The sequence below is a fragment of the Muscardinus avellanarius genome (genome assembly GCF_963383645.1).
Source record: "Muscardinus avellanarius genome assembly, chromosome: 7".
NCBI lineage: Eukaryota > Metazoa > Chordata > Mammalia > Rodentia > Gliridae > Muscardinus > Muscardinus avellanarius.
In genome coordinates, this window is record NC_137793.1 from 79803673 (window position 1) to 79831531 (window position 27859).

At 42.8% G+C, this 27859-nt stretch overlaps 1 protein-coding gene across 3 annotated transcripts in view; it reads right to left on the minus strand.

The window, feature by feature from the left end:
* The window catches only part of HHAT (hedgehog acyltransferase), a gene marked incomplete at both ends in the record, with an annotated part of 308381 nt that overhangs the window by 113962 nt on the left and 166560 nt on the right, over positions 1-27859 (minus strand). For all 3 annotated transcript variants that reach the window (XM_080699073.1, XM_080699072.1, XM_080699071.1), the window contains one exon: positions 23071-23106. In XM_080699073.1, the coding sequence (XP_080555199.1) occupies positions 23071-23106 (36 nt within the window). The remainder of the gene's footprint in view (positions 1-23070; positions 23107-27859) is intronic.

The window sequence follows — 27859 nt, forward strand, 5'->3', positions numbered from 1 at the left end:
CTGCAAGACAATGGTGACTGAGGATGGGCATCCTTGTGAGACAGAAGTGATGGCAGGGTGTGAGATGAGAGGGCAAACTGTGCAGCTGCTTCATCAGCATCTTTTCCAAGCCCTTCCCAGGCTGTTTCATGAAAACACCACCTTGCCACACGGTTGTTTACACCTAGCCAACATGAATATTTCACCATTTTGACTCTTACGATGCCATCCAGCACTTCAAAGTCAATCTGCTCTGCTCTTTACACACCCTTGAGAATCTCCTCCTGTACTGTGTGGCACCTGCTCAGAGGAAAATTGGCCCCCGAGGGAGGTGCTGGAGTCACTGGGGGTTTGGGTCACATTTATGAATGAGAGCCATTTGGAGGGAAACTAGGCACTTTCTCTGTTACCAGAGGCTTTGGGAGAAATGAGATTTTCATGACTCATTTAATCATATTTTTCTTAGCTCAACATTATATACACAATGGGTGCCCAATACATTTTAGAGAATAAAAATAGTAACTAAATTATTGGAGTATTGCCAAACTGAGGCCCTTCAGAACCTGCCTTAATGAACAGATAAAAGCAATATGCCTTCGTCACTAGTATAAATGGTGCTTTGGGGCTGGGGACCTATTTCTTAATGGGATTACACATGCCCCTGCAATTTTCCATTAACACTATTAAGAAGCACAGCAATTTTCTTTTTCATAGAGAACTAATTCAAATTTCTACTCAGGCTGTGTTTGAATTATGAATCATAGTATTTTTTTCTTATAATCTATGACATTTTATTCTCTGCATTACATTTCATCCCACAATGTCATCTTGAGACCATGTGAAAAGGGCCAGAGAGGCTTTGGTGGACGCCTTGGCTCAAAGCAGGACTAGCTGTTATTTCCCAGAGCTACCTGCTGACCCCAGCCACCCAGGCTCCACCTGCCTCGTTCTTACCCACCGCCATTCACTGCCTAGTCTGGCCTCTTGGACTCTCAGGATGTCTCTCAAATGATTCCATCCTTACATTCTCGCTCTCATGGTGAAGATTCAGGCCCTTCTGGTTCATTTCCCAACAGGGCATTGCAACCAATGCCTTCCGTATCTGTGTGCCTTCAGCCTCAGCAGCACCGCCAGTCGCCACACCCTCCCCATACCAATATCAGGTAATCATTTTAAATAACAAAGACTGATCCCTTTAATCCTGTGCTTAACACCATGCAGAGATCTTTCATTGCCTGTGTGGGATTAAGCCCCAGCTCCCTTGCCAGTCTCTCAAGACTCTCCATAATCTGGCCTCTTCCTCTAATCACAGGATCCATCATCTCTGTCCAGCCACGCTGCACCTCATTCCTCAGCACTCACCTCCACACCTTTGGACCGCTGCCTCGGCTGCTTCTCCCTCACCCCAGACACATGCTCTTCCCCATGTGCCAGGCTCACAGCATCATGGGCAAATGCTCAAATCCAGCCCTGGTGTACATTTTCTGAGATGTTTCCTAGCTTCCCTGGACAAGTTGGTACTCCTCCTTCTATAGTTTTTTCACTCTATTCGTGCCCCTCATAAACACTCAATCATATCACATTCTGATAAGCTTTGGGCTACTTTGTGTTAGGGGCCACATCTTACTCATTTTTGCATCCTCAAGGCCCAGCGTGTCGCCTGGTACAGAGCAGACTCAAGAGAATGTCAGCTAAATTCATTGGCAGAATTAGAGTAATTTGAGCTGGTGGGTAGGAAGATGATATAATCTAAGAGAATGCATCTAGTCTGATGGCTAAGGAGGAGGAAACAGCTTTGGTGAGAAAACACCACTAGTTAATCACATGCAAATTTCCTTCCTTGTGCCCTTCAACAAATATTTAAAGAACCTTATTAAATGCTAGGTGTTATACCAAGTGTTGGTAATATAATAATGGGGAAAAGCAAACATGGCACCTGTTTTAATGCAACTTACACTCCAACAAGCATAAAAGCAGTTAAATTATTACACACACACACAAGTCAAGGCTGCAATGAGGCCTCCTGAAGGTAGAACATACTGTCTGGAGAGAAATAACCATAGAAGTTGACTTAGAAATGAGAGAAAACTCTTCTGAAGAGTAATAATTAAGTTGAATTCTAAAGGAAAGGAAAGTGTATTGAGTGAGTGGGAAAGAAATAATATTCTAAGCAGATGGGACCGCATACCAAGTATCCTCTGTCAGGAAGAAAACATGTGCGTTCAAGAAACCAAAAGAAAAGTCATGAGGCTGAGGTGTTGAGAATGAGGAATGCACAGGTCAGTTTGAGTTTTGTCTTCATCCTTAAAGCAAATGATGCTATGATCAAGTGTGTGTGTGTGTGTGTGTGTGTGTGTGTGTGTGTGTGCACGCACATGCATGCTTTAAGCCACTCTCATTACAACATGGAGAATGGAATGGAGGTAGGATAGGAAAAATAAATGGGAAACTATCTAAATAGTCCAGACAAGAGATGAGAGTAGTAATAAATATATAGAAACAGTGTGAGAATTAGGGAGATATTAGGTATATAGTGTCAACAGACTTGATAATTTAGGGGTGAGGATGCAGAAGATATCAGAGATGACTCTGAGAATCTGATACATACAACAGGAAAGGTGATGGCACCACTTACTGAAATAACTCCTGAAGAAATCAAATACTGGGGAAAGATCACTAGTTATAGCTAGCAAATATGTTTTGAGTAATTGTAAAGGAATAAATCCCAGGCCAGAACTCCTATCTGAGTGAAGTGGCTATTTGACTTTGGGTAGTAAACCACTTTAAGCTTTCTAACTTTAAACAAAGTACTAATAGGAAGTTTCAACTCAATAAAGTTATACAGTTTCATTTAAACAATATATATATATATATATATATATATATATATATATATATAGAGAGAGAGAGAGAGAGAGAGAGAGAGAGAGAGAGCATGCGAGCAGTGTTGGAAAAAATACCAAAAAAGATGCTCTAAAACTCAACCAAAACTTTACATTAACTTTCTGTTGTTTAGGACTCAAATCCTGCACCAACTCCAGTGATTATATATATATCTCCCTGTTTGTTTTTAAAGTATACTTTTTATTGGTGTATTATGATTATATATCTCAATAAAGTTCAGAGTAATAGAAGCATACATGAAAACAGCACTTGATGTGTTTCTGTCCAGATTCCACCCTGATCCCTCTTCCTCTCTGTACCTATTATTAAGATTGGAACTGATAACTTCATTTTTTAAGATTTAATTTTTTTTTACTGGTGCATTGTATTTATACATCATAATGAGGTAAAAAAAAAAAACTTGTGTAGACATAAATGCACACACCACCCAGCCAGCCCCCACCCAGTCCCCACCTCACTCCCTCCCCATCCCTCCTCTCATGCTTGGGTTAGTGGTTGAGTTCGATATGAATAAGTACATCATGCGCTTTAAAACGTTTCCCTCTCCCTACCTCGATAGCAGTAGTTTTCAACCAAGTGTATTCCTCTCTACCCATATCTCCAGAGGCAAGTGGCACTATTTAGAGACATTTGGGGTTGTAGCAACTAGGGGTGCTGCAGGCATTGGTAGGAAGTGGCAGGGATGCTGCTGGACATCTAAAGTACACAGGATGGTTTCTTGCAACACACGATTACCCCCCATTCAAAATGTCAACAGTGCAAGGCTGAGAAATTTCACTTTGTGGCAAAGGTCTAACTCAAACAGAACACCTGGGGGAACTATTTGACATGTGCCGCTGCTGTTCTCTTGATTGACTATATTAGAATCATTCACTTTATCTGAATGCCCAGTTACATTAACTTTCTGTTGTTTAGGACTCATAAATCCTGCACCAACTCCGGTGATAAAGGGCAACTTATCTTCTCTTGGTCTTCCCCAGAACAGACGACACAGTAGAGGAAAAATACAACCACTAACCAGGAGATGCTGAAAAGCCTCTAGCCCACCTGCAGAAACATGGTGCTGAATCCAACATGCCTGGACGGTCCACACATAAAAACAGCAAGTGGTTGTGTTCCCCTGTGGGAAACTAGAGAACTGGCCACATTCTATCTCATCAAATGAGCACTGTTGGAAAAAATACCAAAAAAGATGCTCTAAAACTCAACCAAAAATACCCAGGATAGTGTGAACCATCAAGAAACAATTGGAGTCAGAAAGTCTAGGTCAGGTGGGTGGGGATAGTGAGGGTCTGTGTGCTGGAATTAGCCAACCGTAACACGTTTATCCCAGCACTTTCATATAGGTTATGTATAATTTGATAGTAGCTGCTTCAGTGATAAGGTGCTTACCAAAGCTCTGAAAGTATTTTGCCAACTAAGAGTATTTTTACGAGGAATTCTAGAGTACTAAGACAGCTAAGCCAGTGGGTCACCAGCATTCTGACAGCCAGCAACAACCAGTGGTCAGACCTGACATTTGCATACCCCAGTCTCCTTTGAACAACTCTGACAGCTGGAAAGCTGGCAGCAAGCCAAGTAATCACTAGAATTAACTTTGATCATCACCAAACTCGCTTCAGACTCTGTAATTCAAAGGTCAGGGGATCATGCTAGTCATTACAACCCTTTTAATATATTTGCACAGTTCCTGTTGTTCTTAATTTGGTATATTGTTTGTTAGTTTTCTACCCCCCAATGATTCTCTCCCATCCCCAAATTTTCAATGCAAACTTTCCCTATATTTCCCATGCAAGTACTGCAGAAGGAGACACACACTGCAGCAGGAATGTCCATCAAAACTCATTATAAAAGGCCATCCTATTGGGAGGCTGAGATAGGAAGATTATAGGTTTGAGGCCAGCCTCAGCAAATTAGTGAGGCCTTTAGCAACCTAATGAGACCCTACTTCAAAATAAAAAATAAAATAGGACTAGGAGTGTAGTTTAGAAGTATAATGTTCCTGGGTTTGAACCCCAGTACCCCCACACACACACACACACACAGTCACATCTAACATGGCTGCCTGGACACAATTAACTGGCCTTTCTTGTCCCACTGTTCTTCCTCTGTCAGCCACAGAGATTCCAGTCAGTGTCCTAAGAACCATCAACTATGAGAGACAGATTGTTGTTTATTTATCTATATGGTTATGTTATATCCTAGAAAGCAGGGAAAGTTTTTTTTTTTCTACTTTAGAAAATAGCAAGAAGAGGTCACCCTATTTCCCAGTCCCTTGTGCCCACAGTATTACAGCACAGCAGCTTCATGGAAGAGGTGCTGGCGTCTGAGACCACACCTGTATCCCAGAGTTCCATGCACAGCAGCCCCCTGCTGCTTTGGGGACCAGCTCTGCACTCTGAGAGCCTCTGTGCTCTCTCCTTCCTGGTACCCTGAGAAAGGGAGGGAGGGAAGAAAGGAAGGCAGGCAGGAAGGAAGGAAGGAATAAAGGAAGGAAGGAAGGGTGAGCTAGCCAGCAGAAAAACACTAGGAGGCTGGTCAGAAAGACTAAGAAAATGTAAATGCCAAGCCAACTCCCTATCAAGGAGTCACTTCTGACAGCACATATGGTTACACCATATACAATTGATGGGAAAACTGCCATGCAGCCACCCTAGCAGGTCCCATCAAGAATTGGATGGAGAAGCCCTTACATGCAGAAAGCTGTAGGTTGTCTATCCATCACAAATATATTTAAGCCCTGAAAGGCTGTCTGCATACATAAGCCAAAGAACAACAGGTGGGGATGCAGTTCTGTTCAGGCACACCCATTTCCTTTGGAGTTAACGTCCCCAAAGGTAATACCTTCTCAAGTAGTTGGCAGCATCAGCTCAAACAGCAAAACCACCCACAAGAGTGAGCGGAGCTTCTCTCTGCCACCCGCCTCCTCTCATGCGCCCCCTGCTCCTGGTCACCCTTAAATCCATGTGTCAGTGAGCGACAGCAGGGCCAAGAGGTGAGGACTGGAGCATTTCATCATTTAAGAAATGTGTAGAGGACAAAGGGCTGGTTTAGATGTCATGGGATTTTCAAACACAAAGAAAGGAGAGAGATCTCTCAGGTGCTCACAAATCTAGGATGGGAGAATAAGCCAATCAATTGCATTTTAAAAGAGTAAAATATGAGGATGGACAGAAGATGAACAGTGCAGGTTTGCCTCAGCAAATAGCATAAGAACCCCAGGCCTACTAGTCAGTTAAAAATACCCTTTAAAAGCTGTACCTTTCTCACTGAGCATGGTAGCACATACCTGTAAAACCAGTACCTAGGAGGCTGAGACAGGAAGATTGCAGGTTTGAGTCCAGCCTCAGAAACTTAGTGAGATCATGTTTCAAAATAAAAAAAATTAAATAAAATAAAACAGGGCCAGGGGTATAGCCCATAGGTAGAATGCCCCTTGGTTCAATCACAAACATTAAAAAAAAGTTTTACTTTTTCAACATTCCCCACCAGGACTCTCTTCTTTCCATATTCCACAGCAATTATGAAAAGATATGTCCTATATAATTTCTAACTAGTTTAATCTTTCTGATTATGCCATAAATGTTTGCCTCCCCTCACTAATTGGACCACAAAAATCTCGGGCAGTTGCTTGCCTTTCTGTCCCACCACTGGGTGTGGGAAGGATTTCAAGTACTGACAGTATCTGCCCATAGAGCTCTGTACATGGTACTGAGAAAAACTCTGGTATGGGGCTTATAGGAAACCATGATTCTTGAATTGCTCAAGTACTGACACAAATTTGTCCCCTTTGGTCAAGTCGCAGAACCTCCTAGTTATATAATTTCAGGGCACAGGAGACTTTTTTAATCATGACGTGTTATACAAATGAATAACGGGTGCCTAGAAACAGGAAGTGGTTTACCCAAGACCACGAAGTGAATGGAAAAGCCAGGGCTAGAATCTTGACCCTCTGATGTAGCATACCAAAATGAAAGATGCCATAGGACCTAGAGATAAAATGAGGCAACGTCTCCCCTCTGTAGAAAAGAGGGAGACAATATATATTTGCATCTCATTCCAACTGAATCATTTGCCCGTGTAATCAAATGCACTGCCTCCACTAAATGCTTTCCAGCTCATTATTTTGCTCAAAAAATGATTAAAAGGTTCAGAAATAATTATCTATTTTAATTTCCAAAGTGGATTTCACTGCAATAGACTCGGTATATTAATAAACACACACAAATGTAATTCTATGAAAAACAGACTGTCTGCAAGTAACCTTTCAATTAGAAACAGATGCTGTGGGCTTTCAGATTCTAAAGTGTTTTTATTTTAAGTGGCCGGTCACAAATAAAACCAGCCTAGGAGCTAATTGCTCTTTCTTTCTATTCTGGATAGTTCTGAAGGTCTGACCTTCCCTTGGGATGCTGCCCTGGTTCCGAAGAACCCTGGAATCACTGCCCGATGTGCAGAAAGTGCTCCTGGATCTGTTCTCTCAATCAAGAGCACCCTACCCTTGCCATAATCAGTTTCCACATTGCCTCAGTGGGGGCTGCTGTCCATTTGGGTATTTCCCACTAGATTAAAACTCAACAAATAAGGATAGGTTGCCTATTAAGTGTTAGGCCTGTGAGAGGCACTTTTATGTGCGTTGTCTGCCCTTATCCTTAAAGCAGATTGCATTGCGGATTGATGGATGATAGATCAACAACAGCAGCCATTGCTTAGGGAGCTGACCCTGGTATTTTACATGCATTCCCAAAAGAAAGTATTATCTCCATTTTACACGTGATGAAATCAAGATTCAGACTTGTGAGTGGTAAAGGATTTGAACACAGGTGGCTTGACTCTCTGACCCATTGTACTCTCAGTGGTCCATACAGAAGAGGGTACCCACTCCTCTGCTAAGCGTCCACTCCTCAAACAATGCTGGGGACCATTTCAACCTTGCAGTCCCATTATTTTCATGCCAACAATCCCTATCTTTTAGGTTTACCAAACACTTTCAAATACAGACTGTTACTCTTTAACATTGGTTCTTTAGTTACCACAGTTCATATGTAATTGGGAAACAGGAAAAATGATGTTCTTTTAAATGATAAGTTGTGTCAAGTTATTTTGTATTTTCCTAGCATGGTACTACTTTGCCCCAGGGCTAGGTAGATGCCTGAACAGACACCATGCATCTGCCCCTTTTCTTGTGGGCTTAATCAAGGCATGTACTTTGTATCAGAAGCACAGGGAACACAGTTCTCCCAGGCCCTGGTGTACAAAGACAACACAAAGCAAGACTCCAGAGCCACATCTCTGAATTTCACTCAAGCTCAGGCAAAGTCTACAACAAGAGTTCCGTCCCTCCCCTCTGCCCTTGCCCCCAGGAATCAGCAACCTTGAATCTCCCCAAGCAACTATTTTTCATCAAGGTCACTTCACTTTTTAAGCTAAGTGCTGGCACTTAAATATTTATTTCCAAGGATTTCAACCCAATTTTTTAAATTTTGCTAATATTCTTATTAGAATATTATTATTTTTCTTTGTGCTCTGGAAAAAGTTGTATAGGTTGAGTCATCCACCCAACTCTTCCCCCCCCCATAAATCCTGTTATTTCTGTGCACAGCTCTACACAAGACGACATTTTCCAAGGCTGTATAGACTGTAGTATGTCAGAAACACCTGAGCTGGCAGCATAACCAAAGGTAGAACCTTCTTCAGTTCCATCAGGACTCATACAACCCCTCATTGATGCTGAGTGTCTGCAAGAACAAGGCAAATCACTGCCTTGCCCAGGCTTATTTACATAGTCCGGTACACAATTCAGAGATTTTAGTTGCAAACAACAGAATCCAGTCAATTAATGCAAAAAGGAATTTACTAAAGGACATTACATCACAGAATCTCTGGATAAGCCAGCAAGTCAGGCTGGGAAACAATTATTCTGCCAGATGGCTTAGCAGGTCCCACTCCGCGTGCCACTTGCAGGAGCATGTGGCACACTGGCTCATGCTAAAGGACCCCTGTCCTTGCTACATCAACAGTTGCATGTCTTTTGGTAAGCACTTCTTTTGGACACCCTCTTGACTTTTCTGAATCAACATCACCCCTTTGACACACTCTTTTCTGAATCAATATCACCCCTTTGACACATCCAAGTGTGAGAACTTGGGATACATTCTAGCACTAGCTTCAAAGGAGGCCCAGAAAGTGACATTTTAACTTGTACTTTCAGGAGGCAGAGTTCATAAATCTAGAAACTCCTTAAGAAGGCAGGAAAATGTTCAAAGTTTACTGAATAGCCAGAATATTCAGCAAATATCCACTATACTCAAAAAGCAGATTTTATACAAGTACTGGCAAATATTGACCTCTTAGTCACTCAGCTGATGTCCTTAAAGTTTCCTCACTCCTCTTAAAAGTGAAACCCATTCCCCAAGTTCTGCTTGATTCAATCTTCTGTCTGATGTACATCAGCGCAACATGTATCTTCACTGCAATAAAATGTGATATTATATGTAGACAATATTGGAACTAACTACAAGGTTCCATCTATTAACTAACAGGTGATGTTCCGGGGGTAAGGTTCCCATTAGCACATGGGGATTTTGACAATCCTCCAAAAACACATGGTGACTCACAACATCACACCCATTACCTGGTATATCAGCAACTTTTATTCCTTCAGACTGTATGCCCAGTTTCAAACTTGCTGATCATTCTATAACACTTTTTTCTCATTTGGGAAAGAGTATCTGAATCCAAATGAATCTGGCCTAATTAATATGAAAGTATACATCATTGCAGACATTGGTATTACTTCTGTTAAAAGATTAGTGATAATATTCCTTACAACAGATTCTTCCTTTTTAGAATATAAATAGGCTAGCCTATACATTTTCTATTGCAAATTTCTTCCCTTAAATATGTTAATTCTGCTGTCTAAGTGAGAGCTCTAAATGTGCTGGGATACACATGCATATATAATTTTAACTGCAGTTATACCTCCACAGGAAACTACACATGCATATATATATATATATATATATATATATATATATATATATATATACATACATATACATATATATGTGTGTGTATATATATAGTCATCTATATCCATATTCATGGTTAAAAAGATCAGTGACTCTAATCTTTGAAAGACATTCAACAGCTGGGCATGGTGGTATATGCCTGTAATCCCAACACTTGAGAGGCTAAGATAAGAGGATCATAGATTCAAGTCCAGCCTCTGCAACTTGGTGAGACTCTTAGAAACTTAGCAAGATTGTTTCAGAATAAAAAATAAAAAGGGCTAAGAGTGCAGCGGGGAGATAGAATACCCCTACATTCAGTCCCCAGTACCAAAAAAAGGATAGCCAGACTTGTAATCCCAGTATTCAGGAGGCTGAGATTGGAGGGTCATGGCTAATGGACAGCCTCAGCTACTAAATGAGGCCTTTGCAACTGAGTGAGACCCTGTTTCAAAATTAGAAAGAATTAAAAAAATAGGGTTGGGGGTGTTGCTCAGAGGTAGAATGCTCCTGGGTTCCATCCTTGGCACCACAAAAAATAAAAAAGGAAATGGCATTCAAGGCCTTGCCTGGCCTGTCCCAGGACAACCTCGCAGGCTCACTGTGCCATTCATTCTTGGTGTGCCAAACACATAGAGATTCTTTCTATTCTTCTTCCTACAATTCACCCTGTTCCAGGGCTTTGATTCTACATTCCATCCACCTGTTAAGCCAACCATCACATCCTGGTAGAGCCTTCCCAATGGCCAGCCCCTACCCACTCCTGGGTCTGGTGTCTTGTGACATACACTGGGAGGACCATGCAGCTCCCCCTCTTAACATTACTAGTTGCTGTACTTTTACAGCTATTTGTATGATCACCTGACAAGCACTCTCTGCTCCTAAATCATAAAGTTCCCCCAAAGTAGGAACTACATCTTTTTAATTGCTATTGTGTTCCAAAATCCATTTCAGTTTCTATCCCATGACAGGTACTAAAAACTACCTGAGGAATAAATGAGTGAATTCATGTACATAGAGTGATTGACTTCACGTGTTCAGTATTTGCTTGACTTAACTCAATTACAAGTGTCTGACTTTTCTCCTAAAGGTGAGAGTGTCCTCACTTTGTAGATGGAAAAGCTATAGCACTGATATTAAATAATTTACTAGTGAAGTCATATATAGTTAAGTGCCAGGGCTGAGTTGAGTTTGGACTATAACCAACTCCATTCATAGTCCATCCTGTAGTCACACCAACCTCTACCAAGTTCCCAAAGAAAATGCAGAAGTAAGCGAGCCTTGGTTCTGACCTTCAGTGGGAGCTTGCACATGAATCGCCCAGCCATGAGAGGAAGTGGAATCCTGCATTGCACACATCTGCTAACATCCCACAGAAGACACAGGAGGATGATAAGAATGATGACAACAAACAATTACTAAGTGCTTGTACTGAATACTGTATTAAACACTTTAAGTGTATTATGTCATTTAGTTATCCAACAAAACACATGCACACAAACACATAAGCTTCCATCATTGCAGGAACTGAGGAGCCACAGCCATGGTTCTGTATCAAGGCCACAGGTCTCAACAAAGACCACAGCTGACCAGGACCATGAGTGTGTGAGGCCCATCTGCCCACGTGTGCTCACCAAGCACACCAAGCAGTTCAGGGTGTGTGCAGGAGGGGCACACCATGGAGCTGCTCAGGGTCTCCAGAGACAAATAGGACCCCAAGCATATTAAGTAACACAAGGGACACACATGCAGGCCCAGGGGAAGTGAGAAGGGCTGAGAAACGTCCTGGCTCCAATGAGGAATGCAGCTGCCAAGGAGGACTGAACCTCTTCGCTCCTCTGTGCCCAATTAAGCCTTTCCACAGAAAAACAAAAGCTATGATAAGGGGCGGGGGTTACTGGGGATTGGACCCAGGGTTGTTCTACCTCCAAGCTTATACTCTTAGCCCTTTTTAGTTTTTTGTTTTTTGAATCAGGGCCAACCAGTCCAAGAATAATGTAGCCAGCACATAAATCACATAAATCAAGGCAACTTAACACCAGATCCTGAGCTGCAAACCATGAGCCATGATCTGAGAGAGGCAGCCTGGTACTGCAGGAGCCCCTGACCTCTCCTGGGGAGGCAGCAAGGGCCTCCCAAAAGAGGTGACCTCCAACCCGGGCGCTCACAAGGCCTGCACAGGAAGAAAGAATGACGCACATTCAAGATGCAAGAAGAAAACTGAGAAGCCTGGTGTGTTCAGGGAACAGAAAGAAGCAGAACAAGACAGGGGCTGGGGGCAGGTCACATCTGCAAAGGCACTTGAGTATATGAGCACGAAGGCAAGGGACCCATTAACTAAAGCTGCTTTCTGTTTGCTTTCAAACTGTATTTTGACTCGGTATCAGAAATGGGAAGAGGGATTGAAAGGCTACACTGGTATGAGGAAGAAACTACAGAAAGATTCACAGCAGAATGCATGTGAAAAGGGGAGGGGCCTCAGTTAAGGTGTACATAACAGGAAGGACAGAAACAGGGCACAGCCAAAAATATTTAATAAGGGGAGACAAATGGGTGTAGGGGTTGAAGAAAAAAGAAGTTTCTAGAGTAACCCTGAGGTTTCTACCTTGGTGGGTGGATGTGGGGCACAGGTTCCCCAGGTGGGGAAGAGTAGAATTAGGAACATGAGGAAAGGCCATGAGGTGAGTTCTGTGTGGGGAAAGCTGATGGCTCCAATCCCACTAGACGAACCCCTACTTCAGCTCCCAGTTGCAAGCTCCACGTTGTTGTTTTTTTTTTTTTTTTTAATCTGTGTTTCTGGCTGACAAGCTATAAACCAGAGGTTCCTAAGACCCTCATCTTGGGCTCAATTAATTTGCTGAGATGGCTCACAGAACTCAGAAAAACACTACTGTTATTTATTATTATTGAACAGCCAGATGGAAGGAATGCATTGTACAAGTTACAAGAGAAGGGGCTTTAAGTTTCCATGCCTTTTCTGGGTGCCACTTCCAGGTACCTCCGTGTACTCTTCAACCTGAAAGCTCCCTGATCCCTATTATTTAGGACTTGTACAGGAGACTTCATTGCATGTACACGACTGATTACATCATTGGCCATTGGAGATCAACAAAATCTTCAGCCATTCTCCCTCACCCAGAAGTGGGAGGCAATAGAGTATGGCTGGAAGTTCCAACCCCCTAATCATATGATTGGTTTCCCTGGCAACCAGCCTTCATCCTGAGGTCATTCAGGAGTCTACCAAGACTTGCCTCATTAGAACAAAAGATGTTCCTATTACCCGGGAAATTCTGAGGAATTTGGGATCTCTGTGTCAAATGCTATTGTTCAGAAAATTATAAAGGTCTTAGGATCTCTATGTCATGAACTGAGATTAAAGGCCAGGTATCAGAACAAAAGGTTCTTCCAGTGCCCCTGTCTACAAAGGTTTCAGGTGCTCTGTGCTAGAAATGAGTTCAGGAGAAAGGGGCAGAAGCCAAATATCCATTTCATATTCTATTACAATATAATGGTAACTTTACTGAATTTTAATTAACTTAAATTTAATCATCCATGTGGGATTAATAGCTAGTGTATTGGCTAGCACAGATCTAGACAACAGAAGCTGCTATCTAATATTAGAAATTCCAAGGCTGCTGCTCGTCCAAGGCTGCTTAGATTGGGAGAAACTGTGGAGTTTATTTGGTATAATCCTGTCATTTCACAATCAAGAAAACTAAATCAAGAAAACTAAGGCCCAGAAGGACAAGTGAATTAGCAAGAAAGAAGTAAGGCATACTGGAGCCTTGGTCTTCTGCTTCTGATCTAATGCCCTTTCCATTTCATAGGATGCTTCCGGTACTGATGCAAAAAATAGCTGCAATTTTGTTTAATTCTGGTATGTGTGATCGATGCAGCGCATGGGCAGAGCCAACTAAAGATCACGCACTCTCCCTGCTGAGCTAGGCATCTCCAGCATCCACCAAGTAAATAACTATCTTAGTTATCTGAGTTGCAAATAAGAATGCACTCTAAACCACAAAAGGAATGCATTAAGGAAGTGCAGGCAGCTTGCACAATCTCCAGGAGCACCTTGGAGCCAGGCTTGGAGGCAATGCAGTCAGGAGCTATTGGTGAATTATAGTTTCAGAGCTCCAGTGGGGAACTGGCGTGCCTGCAGCCAGCTCAGGGGAAGTGGCTCCCCATCACCGGTGCTGAGCCTGGGGCTCCCCTGTGACTACCAAAGCTAGTATCACTGCTCCCTTGCTCGCCCACCAGGATCCAGTCCAGGTCCCACCTCTATTCACATATTACTCTTTTCAGAATTAAATCCCAAGTACAGGAGATCTGAGGCCCTTGTTGCACAGCAACAAAAGACATTTCTGACTTCTACCCTGTACAGTGAACCCATAAGGCAGAAAAAATAAAAATAAAAAAAATAGTCCCAGCCATTACAAAGGAAGGTTTTTAAAAACTGATAAAAATGACACTTAACAAACAACTTGTCAAATAACTCATATGTGCTGGTTAAAGACCATGGATCTTAAAACCCACTTTGCTAAGGAGCATCCTTGACCCAGAGCTCTGTACATTTAAACTATGTCTCTACATTGCAAATATCCCAGTGGGGTCACCAAAGACTCTTGTTAATTATATTAAAAGATACATTTATTCACAGGAGCATCTGTATTGGTAGGAGCTATGCAAAACAGAAAATGAATGTGGATTTTTAAAATTAACAAACCCAAATATAGCATGGTCAGAAAGATGAATAATTCAAATATACTTTTTTTTCAAAAGTGGTAGCAGTAGAATCAAAACAAGGAGCGAATCTGAAAAGTCTTCTAAGAACTGAAAATGGATGAAACAGGAGCACAACCGCCAAGGTCCTTCTAATCCTACAATTTTACGAAGGAAAGAAAAGGACTACAAGTAGCTTCACATGGTTGAGCCTGAGGGACAAGAAAGTTGTCTTGGACATTGGCAGTGATTGTGGCAGAAAAGCAAGGAGGAACATTCTGATTTTTACAAGAAACAGAGAGGATGCAGCCAGGCATTGTAGCACAGGCATGTAATTCCAATAGTTGGGAGGCTGAGACAGGAAGAGCGCAGGTTCTATCCAGGCAGGCCCACAGAGGGAACCAGTAATAGGATTTCGAAGGCTTCTATACCTTAAAGGTGGCTGATGTACAAAGGGAAGGCCCTCAGGACAGACGCGCTAAAGGCTATGAAGTGGGCCTTACAGACCCCACTAACTAATGACCAAGAAAGAGCAGAGAACCAGGGAGGGAGCTCAAGCCCCGGCTGACAGGTCTGAAGCCAAAGTAGTTATCTGTCATGGTAAGAAAGCTGCAGACTTCCATCCCAAGTGTCCTTCCCAGCCCCAGTGCCAACCCTCCCTAGCTGCTCATGCCCCCGGGAGCCCCTACCGCCACCTCCAAGTAGCGTTCACACATATAGTATCTTACACACCAGGCTAACAGAAAGAAAGTGAAGGAGAGTTTAGGGGTCTCATCATCCAACTCCGAGTAGCTTCCACAGCAGCTGGCTGCCGGAGGAACTTGCTGAGGAGCCAGTACAGATCCCCAGCTCATAGGAGGACTATGGAAACAGCCAAGGCTCAAACATCACGCTTTCCAGTGAAGTCCATCAGACTGACTTTTACAATGTAATCCCAGTACTTAGGGGGCTGAGACAGAAGGATCGCAGGTTCAAGACCAGCCTCAGTTACTTAGTAAGGCTCTCAGCAACCTAGCAAGACCTGTTTAAAGATAAATACAAAAGGGCTGAGGGTGTAGCTCAGAGATAGAATGCCTTAGGTTCAACCCCTAGCAACACACACACACACACACACACACACACACACACACACACACACACCAACACTTGTCGCTCCCATACTTCTTGTATTTAAAAGGGTACCTGGTGTCAATCTGGCCCTTCCTTCTCCCTCCAGCCTCACTTTGGACTCCTGGATTCTCTACCCTTCAGCCCAGGGCTCACTTTTATTCCACAAACACGCTCCTCTTTATCCTAGGACCTCGGGGCTTTCACATCCATTTGCCTTAAATGGTCTAGTCTAGATATTCCTCTGGCGGCTGCATCCTCCTCAACTCATCTCTCAGCTCAGTTACTACTGCCTCAAAGAGGCCCTTCCTACCCATCCTGTCAAAGGCAGTGCCCATACTTCACCCTGTCATACCATGGAAATTAGAGTGCTTATTTAAAACTTTTTGTTTTGATTAAGAATACTTACACGAGATCTTCTCCCTCCCCCCACCCCTCCCTCCCTCCCTCCCTCTCTCTCCCTCCCTCTCTCTCTCTCTCTCTCTCTCTCTCTCTCTCTCTCTCTCTCTCTCTTGCTCTCTCTCTCTCTCTCTCTCTCTGCAGTACTGGGGATTGAACCCAAGAGCACTCTACCTCCAAGCTACACCCCCCAGCCCTATTTTTTATTCTTTATTTTGAAACAGGGTCTCGCTAAGTTGTGGAGGGCCTCACTAAGTAGCTGAGGCTGGCCTCAAACCTGCAATCCTCCTGCCTCACCCTTCCAAGTGCTGGGATTACAAGCATGAGCCACCACGCCCAGCAAGATCTACTCTCTTACCAGACTTTGGAGTCTACACAGTATTGCCAATTCTAGGCACAATGCTGTACAGCAGCTCTCTAAAACTCATCTTGCAGAACTGAAACGTTATACCTGTTGATTAGCAACATCCGTTTTTCTCCAGCTCCTGGCAACTACCATTCTATTTTTTGCTTCTTTGAGTTTATTTTTGGCTTTTGGTATAGGTGGGAATCATGTAGTACCTGCCCTTCTAAAGTACTGGTGTATTTCATTTGGCTTAATGTCTCCAAGCTCATCCATGTTGTCACACGCTGCTTATGCCTGCAGTGAAGATGGGGACACCGTCCATCCTGTCCTGGCACCCAGCTGCTCTGGTTCATCCGTAGTCGGTTTAAACCTTGGATGTGGAAGCTACAGGTGCAGTGTTGGTACCGTACATTAAACCTCACTCCAGGCGCATTTTTTTTTTCACGAGAAACAGGAGGGAAGGAGTACATGCATGCTGTTAAAGAAACAGTCCACAGGATTTAGAAGCAGGGTGGGGCGCGGGGCAAGCCAGACGCAGGAATAGAGCCCTTTTGAAGCACCTTTGCCTCTCTTCGGCGCCTGCTGCGTTTCTGCTACCGGCCTCTGTGGGGCGTGTTGGAGGCTCTGACTTTCTTCACCCAGGAGTCCTCCACTTTTTATTTTAAACCCCTTCTCATAGGAACACCACACAGCTCACTACCTTCTGGTTTTTAGAGCACATATGGAACTTATAAAGTTTTAAAGGAAAACTGACACCACATCGATTCAAAGGAGATGAGTTTGCAGCAGGCAGGGACAAGGAGGAGAGCAACCTGGAGACTCCCCCAGGAGCCACTTCCCGCCCTCCGGTTGCCACTTACAGCTGATCACTGGTGCCCAGTGGGGCTATAATGACTCAGGCCCTAGGCTCAGCTCAGGTGCGAGTAGCATTTTAATAAGCTTATTCACTTTTTATGCCACTATTAAATATTTGCACAAACAGAAGTGGACTTCTGTGTTATATTTTTAAATGAAAATAAAAACCTTGTATATCAAAGCAAGTATTTTTCCTCTGAATGTACATTCAAAAGTATAAACATGGTGGCTTGCTTGCTTTCTTTTTGGACCCAGAACATGCATGCAGTCTTGCTGTTTCTAAGGTACTAAACTGAATAGAGAACTCATTTATCTTCCCATTACTATCTGGACTGGACTTCCAGGACAAATTCCCGCCTGCTTCTAAAGTACCCTGTTTCCAGAACAACTTAGAGCCCTAGCAGTTCTTGAGAGTCCTGAAAGAACACAAGAAAGAGCTGCTCATCCTGGCCTCGTTTCTTTCTCAGGAGTCATTCTTTAGCCTGAGTTATTCCTTCATTTGATTGTTTGGCCTATTAAAGATGCAAGGAGGGCTCTTTTGGACACTTCAAACATCACACGATCCAAGTCATATTTCTATTGATGGTGGGCAGATGTCTTCATCAACACCACAAATGCTACAATTAACTATCACAATTAATGATAACGATCAACTTTATAGTGCCAAGATAAAGAAATCTAAAAACTACCCTGTGATTCATATAGCTCAAAACCCCGATTTATTTATTTAGCCCAAATAACTCTTCTCTTTTGCTGTAGGACTAGATTTATGAATGGGTCAGGCATAGGGTGTCAGCGAGGGAAAGCCAAAGGCAAGAGATGTCGGCTCCCATCGCTTCCGTGCCCAGTGAGCCATCAACTCACATATTAATGGCATCTGCTGCCCTTTTGGCAATTCAAAGACACTCCAGTCCCTGGTGGGATCCTGGACCAACCTCCAGAAGAAGAAAAAATAGCACGAGAAGTGAGCATTCTACCTCCTCCCACCAAAAAGAAATCAGGCTTCAAAAGGCCACACACTATTTCCTATCAACATCAGCTCTTGTATAGGATGGAACTCTGGGCTATATTGAAAGCCACTCCACAGCAAAATCTGCTTACTTATGAAGAGGAATTATTTTCTAAAAGCCGTATCAATTCCAGAAATCTTCTCAAATAACATACAGGAGGCTGGATACCTTTTGCTATTTGCCCCAGAACTATCAAGAGCAGGGTTCCCGCACACAGCATTTCTACTACTCCTCACAGGATGTCCAGACATTCTGATGTCAAAACTAATGGCTCTGATGAACTCACACATGCACTTTGGAATAAATATAGAAAAGAATGATAAAGAAAATTTAATCCAGGTGCTGAGACAGGAGGTATGGTACCACATGCCAGCAACACCAGTATTTGGAAGGCTGAGACAGGAGGACAGGAGCATCACAGATTCAAAGATAGTTTCAACAACAACATAGTGAGATTCTCAGCCACCCAGCAAGATCTTGTTTCAAAAAAAATAATAAATAAATAAAGAGCCAGGAGTGTGTCGTGGAGGTAGAATGCCTCTGGGTATAATCCTCTGTACCATCATCACCACTAAAAAATAAAAAAATATTATTTGTTATTTAGAAAAGGAAGGTGGGAGGAATGATATTCTGGCAAGACAAAAAAATACAAGAATTTTAAAGATCACTTTTTTGTTTTCTTGACACAACTAAATTAGGCAAATTTTAAACAAGCTATCCTATTACCTATAATAAAACAGCTCTTTTATTTTGTAATCTCTTTCCCCAAGTTGGTCATGTCTTCCTCTTTCTTTTGTATTGACACATTAGGAATTCCAGCCAATGGATGGGCACATTGGCATACACTTGTAATCCCAGTCCTTGGAATGATTGCAGTTTGTGGACAGCCTCAGCTACTCAGTGAGACCTTCTGCAACTTAGTGAGAACTTGTTTGAAAATAAAGAATAAAAAATAGGGCTGAGGGTGTAGCTCAGAGGTAGAATGCCCTTGGGTTTCATCCCCAGTAGCGAAAAAAAAAAAAAATCTAGCCAATGGTCTTCCAAGGTTATTCTCAGGTGAGGAGTGATTCTGGCTTCCTGAAATGCTGTCCTTTGATTTCTATGGGATGCAGAAGAACTGAGCTCACTGAATTTTCCCACAGTCATCAGAAAGCACCCATACCCCAAATGCTCACATTTCATTCAAGATGACAGCTCCTTCCTGCCCCAGAGCCCAGTGCAGAGTTCCAAGAACTCACAAGGAAGCTTGTGGCTCCTCACAGTTGCCTAGGCTGAGATCACAGATAGGGCTCTGGGAAATTTACATCACTCCAGAGAAGTCAACATTACTTCCATCCACGTAAAAGATGCAGCTGATTAATTTCAGGCTTGCTGAAGTTTCTTTTATGCAAACAATAAGCACGCAGTACAGCCCAACAAACCAGAGAAAACTTTAAGTCACCTGGGTTCCCAAAGTGGGCGATACCACCCCCTAGGAGTGCTGGAACGAGATATATAAGAGAATACAAATTTGTCACAGCATCTGTTTCTTTACTTAAAGAAGGTAGCTTTCCAAAGGGTACCAAAGAGATTTTGTTTTTCTGAAACGAAGGCAGTAGGTCGAGTAAGTGTGAAAACCTTTTCAAGAGCTCGTTGGCACCAATAAAAGTAGTTAATCTATGGGAGGAGTGGGGGGGGGGGGTAAGAATGCCAATTCCTCCCAAATTCTTCTTTTTACAAAGGAACATATTTTCTTCCCTTGGAAATGTTTCTCAAGTACCATCCCATGGCTCTTCCAACCCCCTAATATTTCCTCCAGGGATATATTTACAGGAAATGCCATTGTTCTCTCAAGTAACTATGAGACCTCTGAATGCCCCTGGCAATCATACCCAGCATCTCCCCACTCAATTGAAACTGCTTTCTTTACACCTAAGGGCACTTTATACCTTCTGATAACTAAACAGCAGAGTTTCTTCCCTTTAAAAAAGTACCCACTCAACACACCCTTTCCATCAGCTGCCCCATTTCTTTCCTCCTCTTCATAGCCTAACTCCTTAAGATATCATTACCATCCCCTCCCCTCCAGCTCCACCGCACCCCACCCTCTTCAACCTACCCTGAGGGTCATTGTTCCAATGATAGAGTATCCACAAATGTGCCCAGTCTTAAACAGTGTTCAGTCCTCTCAGACCTGACCTCTCCAGCTGGGTGAAAAAGGACTCATTTTCTAAAGAGAACTGCAAATAAAACCAGGCATCCACCTCACCTCAAGATTCCTAAGAGATGGAGAATTGGCTGCTCTCAGCAACCACCACCACCCATCTCCTCCCCTAATCCCCTGATGCCAGGCTGGGAAGAGAAGAGAGAAGGAAGTCCTTCAGCTGGGACGTTGGGAATGCTATTACCCAACAAAGAGACATGCTTAAATATATAAATATATGATAGTTTCACCTAAAAAGAAAAGAAAAAAATATTCTCTGGTAAGAAAGAAAGCAAAAAGAAATATTGAAACATTATCTTTAAGTTATCAAAAGCTTGGTATCAGACAAATGAAACTGTTATGTAAGATTATCATTTTTAATTTTGGATAAATTGCTATAATACTAGATGTCAACCACTAAGCCAAGCATGGGAAGGAGGGATGGGGAGGGAATGGGGTGGGGATCGGGTGGGGGCTGACTGGGTGATGTGTACATGTATGTCTACAAAAGTTTGTATCCCACTATGATGTATGAATACAGTACACCAATAAAAAATTTAAAAAAATAAAAATAAAAATAAATAAAAATCCCGGAGCAGCCTGAGAGAAGGAAAACTTGACCTCTCATTCCCCAGTTGAAAAAGCATGTATGAAGTGGTTTGTCTTCTCCCCCCAGAGTAAGGGACAGGAAAACTGTAGAGAAGTGACAGAGAAAAGCCGCATTCTCCCAGTTCTTGTGTCACAGATCACTGGTGAGGTCACCAGTATCTGCCCAAAAGACCTCCCACCAGGGCAAAGAGGTCACATCACCAGCTACATTAAAGCCATTTGACCACTCCCTCTCCCTCCTCCAGACCCAGCTGTAAGTAACCATTGGAGTCCAGACAAGGACTAGGAGATAGGATCCTAGGGGCAGACCTCTTCTCAGTCAAACCACAATCTCAACAAGCCATGATAAGCTTAGGGCAAGTTCTAAATCAAATCCTTTTTTTGCAAAATGACAGTATCCCAGACATGTCCAAGTAAGTGGTCCACAGTAGGCTTAAGAACTACTTGCTGAATAAATATCTGACCATTTCTTCTCAATCCAACTCACCCTCCTTGTCTGCCTTATTTCATTCATTCACTCCTAGCACAACTGTTTGTTGAAGGTTGACTCTATACACATTCCTGAATTTAAGCATTAATAGATGTTAACACATGATCCTTGCCCTCCAGTTACTAGAAAAAAAATAACAAAAGCACAAACTTGCACCTGCCCCAAGGCATTATGTGAGCAGTTCCTTTACTCCTACAAAGTACCAAAGACATTAAGTCAAAAGTCCTAATCAGTCTGGGAAGGAGACCTTGACAGCTTTTTCTGATCAATTTAGATATGGAATTCCCCTGCCTGCCTTTCCCACGATGGCAGGTCCTTCAACCCTACTACTGAAATGCATTTAACTCGTGTCAAGGGTGGAGGTGAACACACCACATCTGTGAATGCAATGCTGCACCAACCAGGATAATCCATATTCCCCAGGGCTGGGGTAGGCATAGAAGGCTTCAATGTGCAGCTTTGGAAAAGAGGACACGGAACGCATGACCTCTCAGAGAACACCTAGAACACTGCCATGTGCAATCCAGCACAGAGGATAAATAAAGGAGATATGAATCACGGAGAGCATAGCACTAACAGGAGAGCATAGCACTAACAGGAAGGTGGTCCTGCAATGTGGGGAACGACACCACCATAACGCTTACTCAAAAATCACAATCTGCAGATTTCAGCAGACTACTAGAATTAATTAGCATTTTAAATCACATTTGCAGAAAGCAAATCAATTGCTCAACATTTTTGTTTTTCCCATAATCTTGAGTTTACAGTGGTTCTTTGAACAACCATTATTACTTCACTCATATATATAATACACACACACACACACACACACACACACACACACACACACATTTGACAGGTATTTAATATCCTTTTTTCCATTATTAGAGTAATACATGCTTAATATGAAAAATTTAGAAAATACAGTAAAATTGACTTAACCACATGTATTTTTACAAGCACTGTTAATGTTTGGTGTGTCTAATCTTTTCAATAGCTATTTTAAATTAATGTATCCCATAAGCCAGCACTGGTAAAATCACCAATAAATTGGGATATAAATTACCATCTGTAATCTCTTCCAATTATGAACAAGGTTGTATCTTCCTAATTATAAAACAAGCGTTAAGTTCCATTGAAAAGGATAAAATTCAGAGAGGGAAACTGGTTAAATTACTTGTTTATGTCTGAATGCTAAGCTGGTACTGCTTGCTTTTCTCTCTTTCCAGTAGCCTAGTAGTTAGAATTAGGATCTTAAGTAACTCAATCCCCTTAAAGACAGATTTCCTTAATTATTTAATTGTGTGTGACTGTGGTAAACAAAGTGTTAGCAGTGTTTTCTTAACAAGTACACAATCACCATTATTTAGCAACATATTTGACAAAGATTTATTTTCCTTACAGTCTTCCATAATGGCCATGTTATTCAATGATACCTAAAATAAAACATACTGGCTTACCTGATTAAGAATTTATGTAGTCCAACATCAAAATACCTGTTTAAAGAAGATAAAACAAACATATCAATAAAACATGTTTACAGCAATGGTGGACTTGACAAAAATATGTAATATTGACATTCAGAGCATGGTGAGGAAATGGATTCCTCTATGGGGATAGTTCTCAAAGTGTGACACTTTCCGCAGCAGCAGCAGCAGCCACCTTACTGTTGGAAATGAAAGGGCTCGGGCTCCACCTCAAACACACTCATCCAGAATGTCAGGGAATGGGAGCCCAGAGGCTAAATTTAACAAGCCCTCTGGGTGATTCAAATGCAGAGCCAACCAACACCCTCTCATAGCAAAGGTGTCTCAGCAAGCCCAAGCTCTCTCTCTAGAAATAAAGGCCACACAATGGATTTCCAGGTACCTTCTACTCTTCCGACAGGGAAGCCCTTTTATAACACTAGTTGTCTCCAGATGCTCATTTTCTTAAAAAAAAAAAAAAAAAAAAAGAAGAAGAAGAAGAAGACCCACTCCAGCCAAAGAGAAAGCAGGTGGGGTCAGCTGTTTTCTTCAGAGGTTCACCCAGATGATGTCCCTGGCACTTTCCACCTGGAGAGCAACCCCGTCCCATAGCTGGGTCTGCACTGAGCAGGGAACTAAGAAGAGTTGCTGCTCTATGCACAAGAGCCTGTGCTTGAACTTCACACCAGGGATTTAGTAGGCCCTGGAGAATGGTGGACCACTGAAGGCACAGCCTTCCTGACCCCCACCAAACCAGTAGTCTGTAGGAATGGCACCAGCTCAGTTTCTTTACTTAGTGTGCTTGTTCATGCTTGTTGCCTCTTGAACCAAGGGCCCTCTTTCTTTATGGGGGTAGCCATGAGTGGAAAAAAAGAAAAAACAGGTGGCCAGAACCATGCTGCTCCTGTCCATCATAACCGCTACTCCTAAAATCTGGAGGATATCTGTCATGTCCCGAAGACTGGCTTCCTGGGTTGGCAATCTGCCTAAGTAAGGCCCCAGTTAATTCTGTCCCTTTAGGCAATGGACACAAGAATTCACCTGAGAGTAGGATGTGACTGCCCAGGTCTGACCTGTCCCTGGCTTCCAGCACTATTGCTGGAGTCACCTAGCGTGCCCGGCATGTCACTCACCTGACAAACAGCCAATGTTTCCTGACATTATGATAGGATTCCTTGTGGGATGTCTTTAGGTAGCAAGATTCCTTTATGTACTTCACTGGGATAGCTAACTTGTTTCACTTGATTTTTACATTGCCCTGGACAAGAGGCTAAGTTCTTCCTACAATATAGAAACAATCCCTCCTCAATCAAAACCAGACAACTCTGCTGGGCCACTTAAGCAAATATTTATACCACAGGTAGCAGTTCTAAGTTTGCCAGTTCTGCAATATGAAGAGGGGGAAATGAGTGCAGATTAAGGCAAAGATTTCTGCTTCCTCCTCTCATCCAAAACTTATGCTGTCTTTCCAAATACATCAGCTATAGAAAGCAACACACTATTACAGGAATCACAGGACAAAACATACACGGAAGAAACCACTATATCCTTAGTATAGGGGTGGGCTAGGGAGCCGAAGACAGAGATTAATGAAAGACCCAATACTACTATAAGAAATTATTTAGTGTTCAGAATGTGGCAAGTACTATATTCAGTATTCATATGTACACATAGTTACTGTTGTGATGGGTGTTGTTATCTATGAAGGAACTATAATTCAGAAAGACTAAGTAACTTGCACTAAGCCCATATCCAGTAGAAGACAAAACTGGGAGTCAAACTAAGCTCTAAAAGACATGAGTTAGCTTCCTGAACATGTGAAAGCTGAACATAGTCCTTGCTACATTTTACACACTCAATAATGATGTCTAGTAATATTGCCGGGGTTTTCATTACTCTTCCAAAGCTCACACTGCTTCTTACTATTACTAACTGCAATGACTTCTTATTTCATAAAAGGATTAAAAGGATCCCTTTCCCACCAACACCTGAGTTATGCATCTCCCAGTGTGGATGCCCCGCTCCAGAAGAGCCCACCCTCCTCTGCTTCCTTGACCACACGTGGTCCCTGGGTGCCAGCTAGCTGCTGGGGTCTTGGCATCCACCAGATTCTAGAAAGTTACCTAACTTCCCTGGACTTCAGCTTCCTCAGTAGAGAAATGGAGAGACCTTATTCACAGAAAAATGATGAAAATTAAGTGATATAATATAGAAACATGACTTAGCATAATACCCAGTACACAGGAAACACAAAATAACTCCTCCCTCCTGTTCTTTCTTAATAGTTATTTTAATGGAAACCCCACTCCCAATAATTCAGTGAAAAAAATAGATAAAAAGAGCATAAGATACCTTATAACACTCCCTAGAAAGGAGACCACTCACTCCAAGGCCCAATCAGGGCAAATGCAAAGATTGGGACTCGGGAGAAGCAGGGCCACTGAGGGACGAGGACCAAGCTCAGAAAGCAAGCAGGAGAGAGCATCGAGAAAAGCCTAGAATCGAGCATGAGCGCGACCTGGGAGCACAGGGGCGGCCTCAACCACCTGGCCCAATCCCAATGGGCCCCCTAGTGACACATGCTCCTCAGTATCCACACCACTGTACGCTCAGCTTCGCCCATACCATGCCCCTAAGGTTTAGGGTTCATCTGTGCAGAGAGGGGCTGTGACACATGCCATGGGTTAGACTAGTTTCTTGTGCATATGTGATTAATTGGTTGTACAGGGATCTAGGGGCTGGAGCACACAGAGAGCTTTAAGCATGCTTATGATGGGCCAGCTCATTAGGATGGAGAACCGTATATAGAGTTGGCAATCACTTGGAAACTGAAGTAGAATGGAGAAAATTGAGAGTAAAAATTAGTAACAAGATGTGACAGAAAAAGAAACATAAGGGCAGGAAACCAAAGCTTCCTCAGAGGCATACATGGCTCACATCTAGGCTGCATTGTTTCATCTGTGTTGACATTCATTCTTTCATTCCATAAACATTTTCTCAGTTCCTCCTACGTGCCCGGCACTGACCTAGGCCCTGCCGGTGTGTAGGTAACATAACAAGGCCCCCGATTCTCCCAGGTTAGAAGAGGTAACCACAAAGATATCTGTAACTACATAACACCTGATAACAAAGAATGCCAACAAGGCCATAGGACAGTGACTGGCCCCACAGACGTCAGGGAACGCCTCTCTGAAAAGGGGACATTTTCGGTATGGTCAGAAAAGAACAGCTATGCAGAGACAAGAGAGAAAAAAAATAATGTTCCAGACAGAAGGGCATCTAGGGAACAGGACCAAGTTGGAAAGTGGGGACCCAAGTAGGGAAGGAACACGGCAGGAGGAGTTGCCAAAGAAGCACTATGGAGACCAGAATGAGAACAAGCCAAGTTTGGAGGATGTGCAGGCACCAAGTCTTTAACATTCTGTGCGTGATAAGAAGTTCTGTGTTTTATTTGAACACAGAGAAAACATAGGAGGGAGCCAGGGATAGTGGCACGTGCTTGTAATCCCGGTGTTTGGGAGACTGAGACAGGAGGATTGCAGGTTCAAGACCAACCTCAGCATCTTAATGAGGCCCTCTGCAACTCAGTGAGACCCTGTTTCAAAAAACGAAAATAAAATAGGGCTGGGGGTGTACCTAAGAGGTAGGAATGCCCCTAGGTTCAGTCCCCAGTGCAACCAAAAAATAAGAGAAAGAAAGAGAGAGAGAGAGAGAGAGAGATAGAGAGAGAGAGAAGAAAGGAAGGAAGGACATACTGGAGGGTTTTCAAATGGGAAATATTTTTAAATTTTGTTTAAATTTCATTCTTCGGGGTGATGTGGAGTGGTGTGCTTTGATTTATATATTAAAAAATATCAAACTGGGTATCCCAAAGAGAATAGATGGTAAACAGGAAATCAAGTCCAGAAGGCCATTAAGAGTCATTGCAGTACAGGTGAGAGATGATGAGACATGGTGGGGACCGATCCAGATAGGATTTTGTGGTAGAATCAAAAAGGCTTGTTAATAAGCCCACAGAGGTGTGCAAGAGCATAAAGGATCTCCCCAATCTCCTGATAACTAGTATTTCTCTATCCTACCTTCCTCATGCTGAACAAAGAAACTGAAAAGCTGCCTCCCTTGGCCAGGGCCAGAGCAATGAAACTGAAATTTGAGGAAAATTTCTGGCTTGCACAGCCTGGCTAAATCTACACATATATGTTTCCTTGCTTTGGTTTCCATAAATCATAACTTCCTTTTTAGGGCCAGTGGAGGTAGGATTACTTTGGGCCAAACTGCAATCAAATTCATTTTTCATTTTTATATTTTCTTCTTATTTCTAATGTAAATGAGTGACCAAATCTAGTCAGCAAGAACCCAAGCATGGCTTGTGGCCTGGGTGCCAGGCAAATAAGATAAGAAAAAAATCTCCAGAATAGCTAAGAGTGCCTCCTATTGTTCAGATCCAAACCAAGCAACCTAAAAGATGCTTCAGCTGGGCCTTTGGCTTCCTATGAGACCTCCACAGTAATGCTTGGTGGCCCACATCCAGACCAAGGGAAGGCAAAGGTCCTCTGGCTGGCTGAACTTGGAAAGTGGTTCATCCACTGGGAGAGCTATAAATCAGGGATATGGTTTTTTTTTTTTTTTTTTTTTTTGGTGGTACTGGGGTTCCTGGAAGCCCTTCTACCTCCGGGCTACACTCCCAGACCTATTTTATATTTTTGAAACAGGGTCTCTTACGCCAGCGCGGCTGGCTTCGAACCTGCGCGATCCTCCTGTCTCTGCCTCCCAAGTGCGGGGA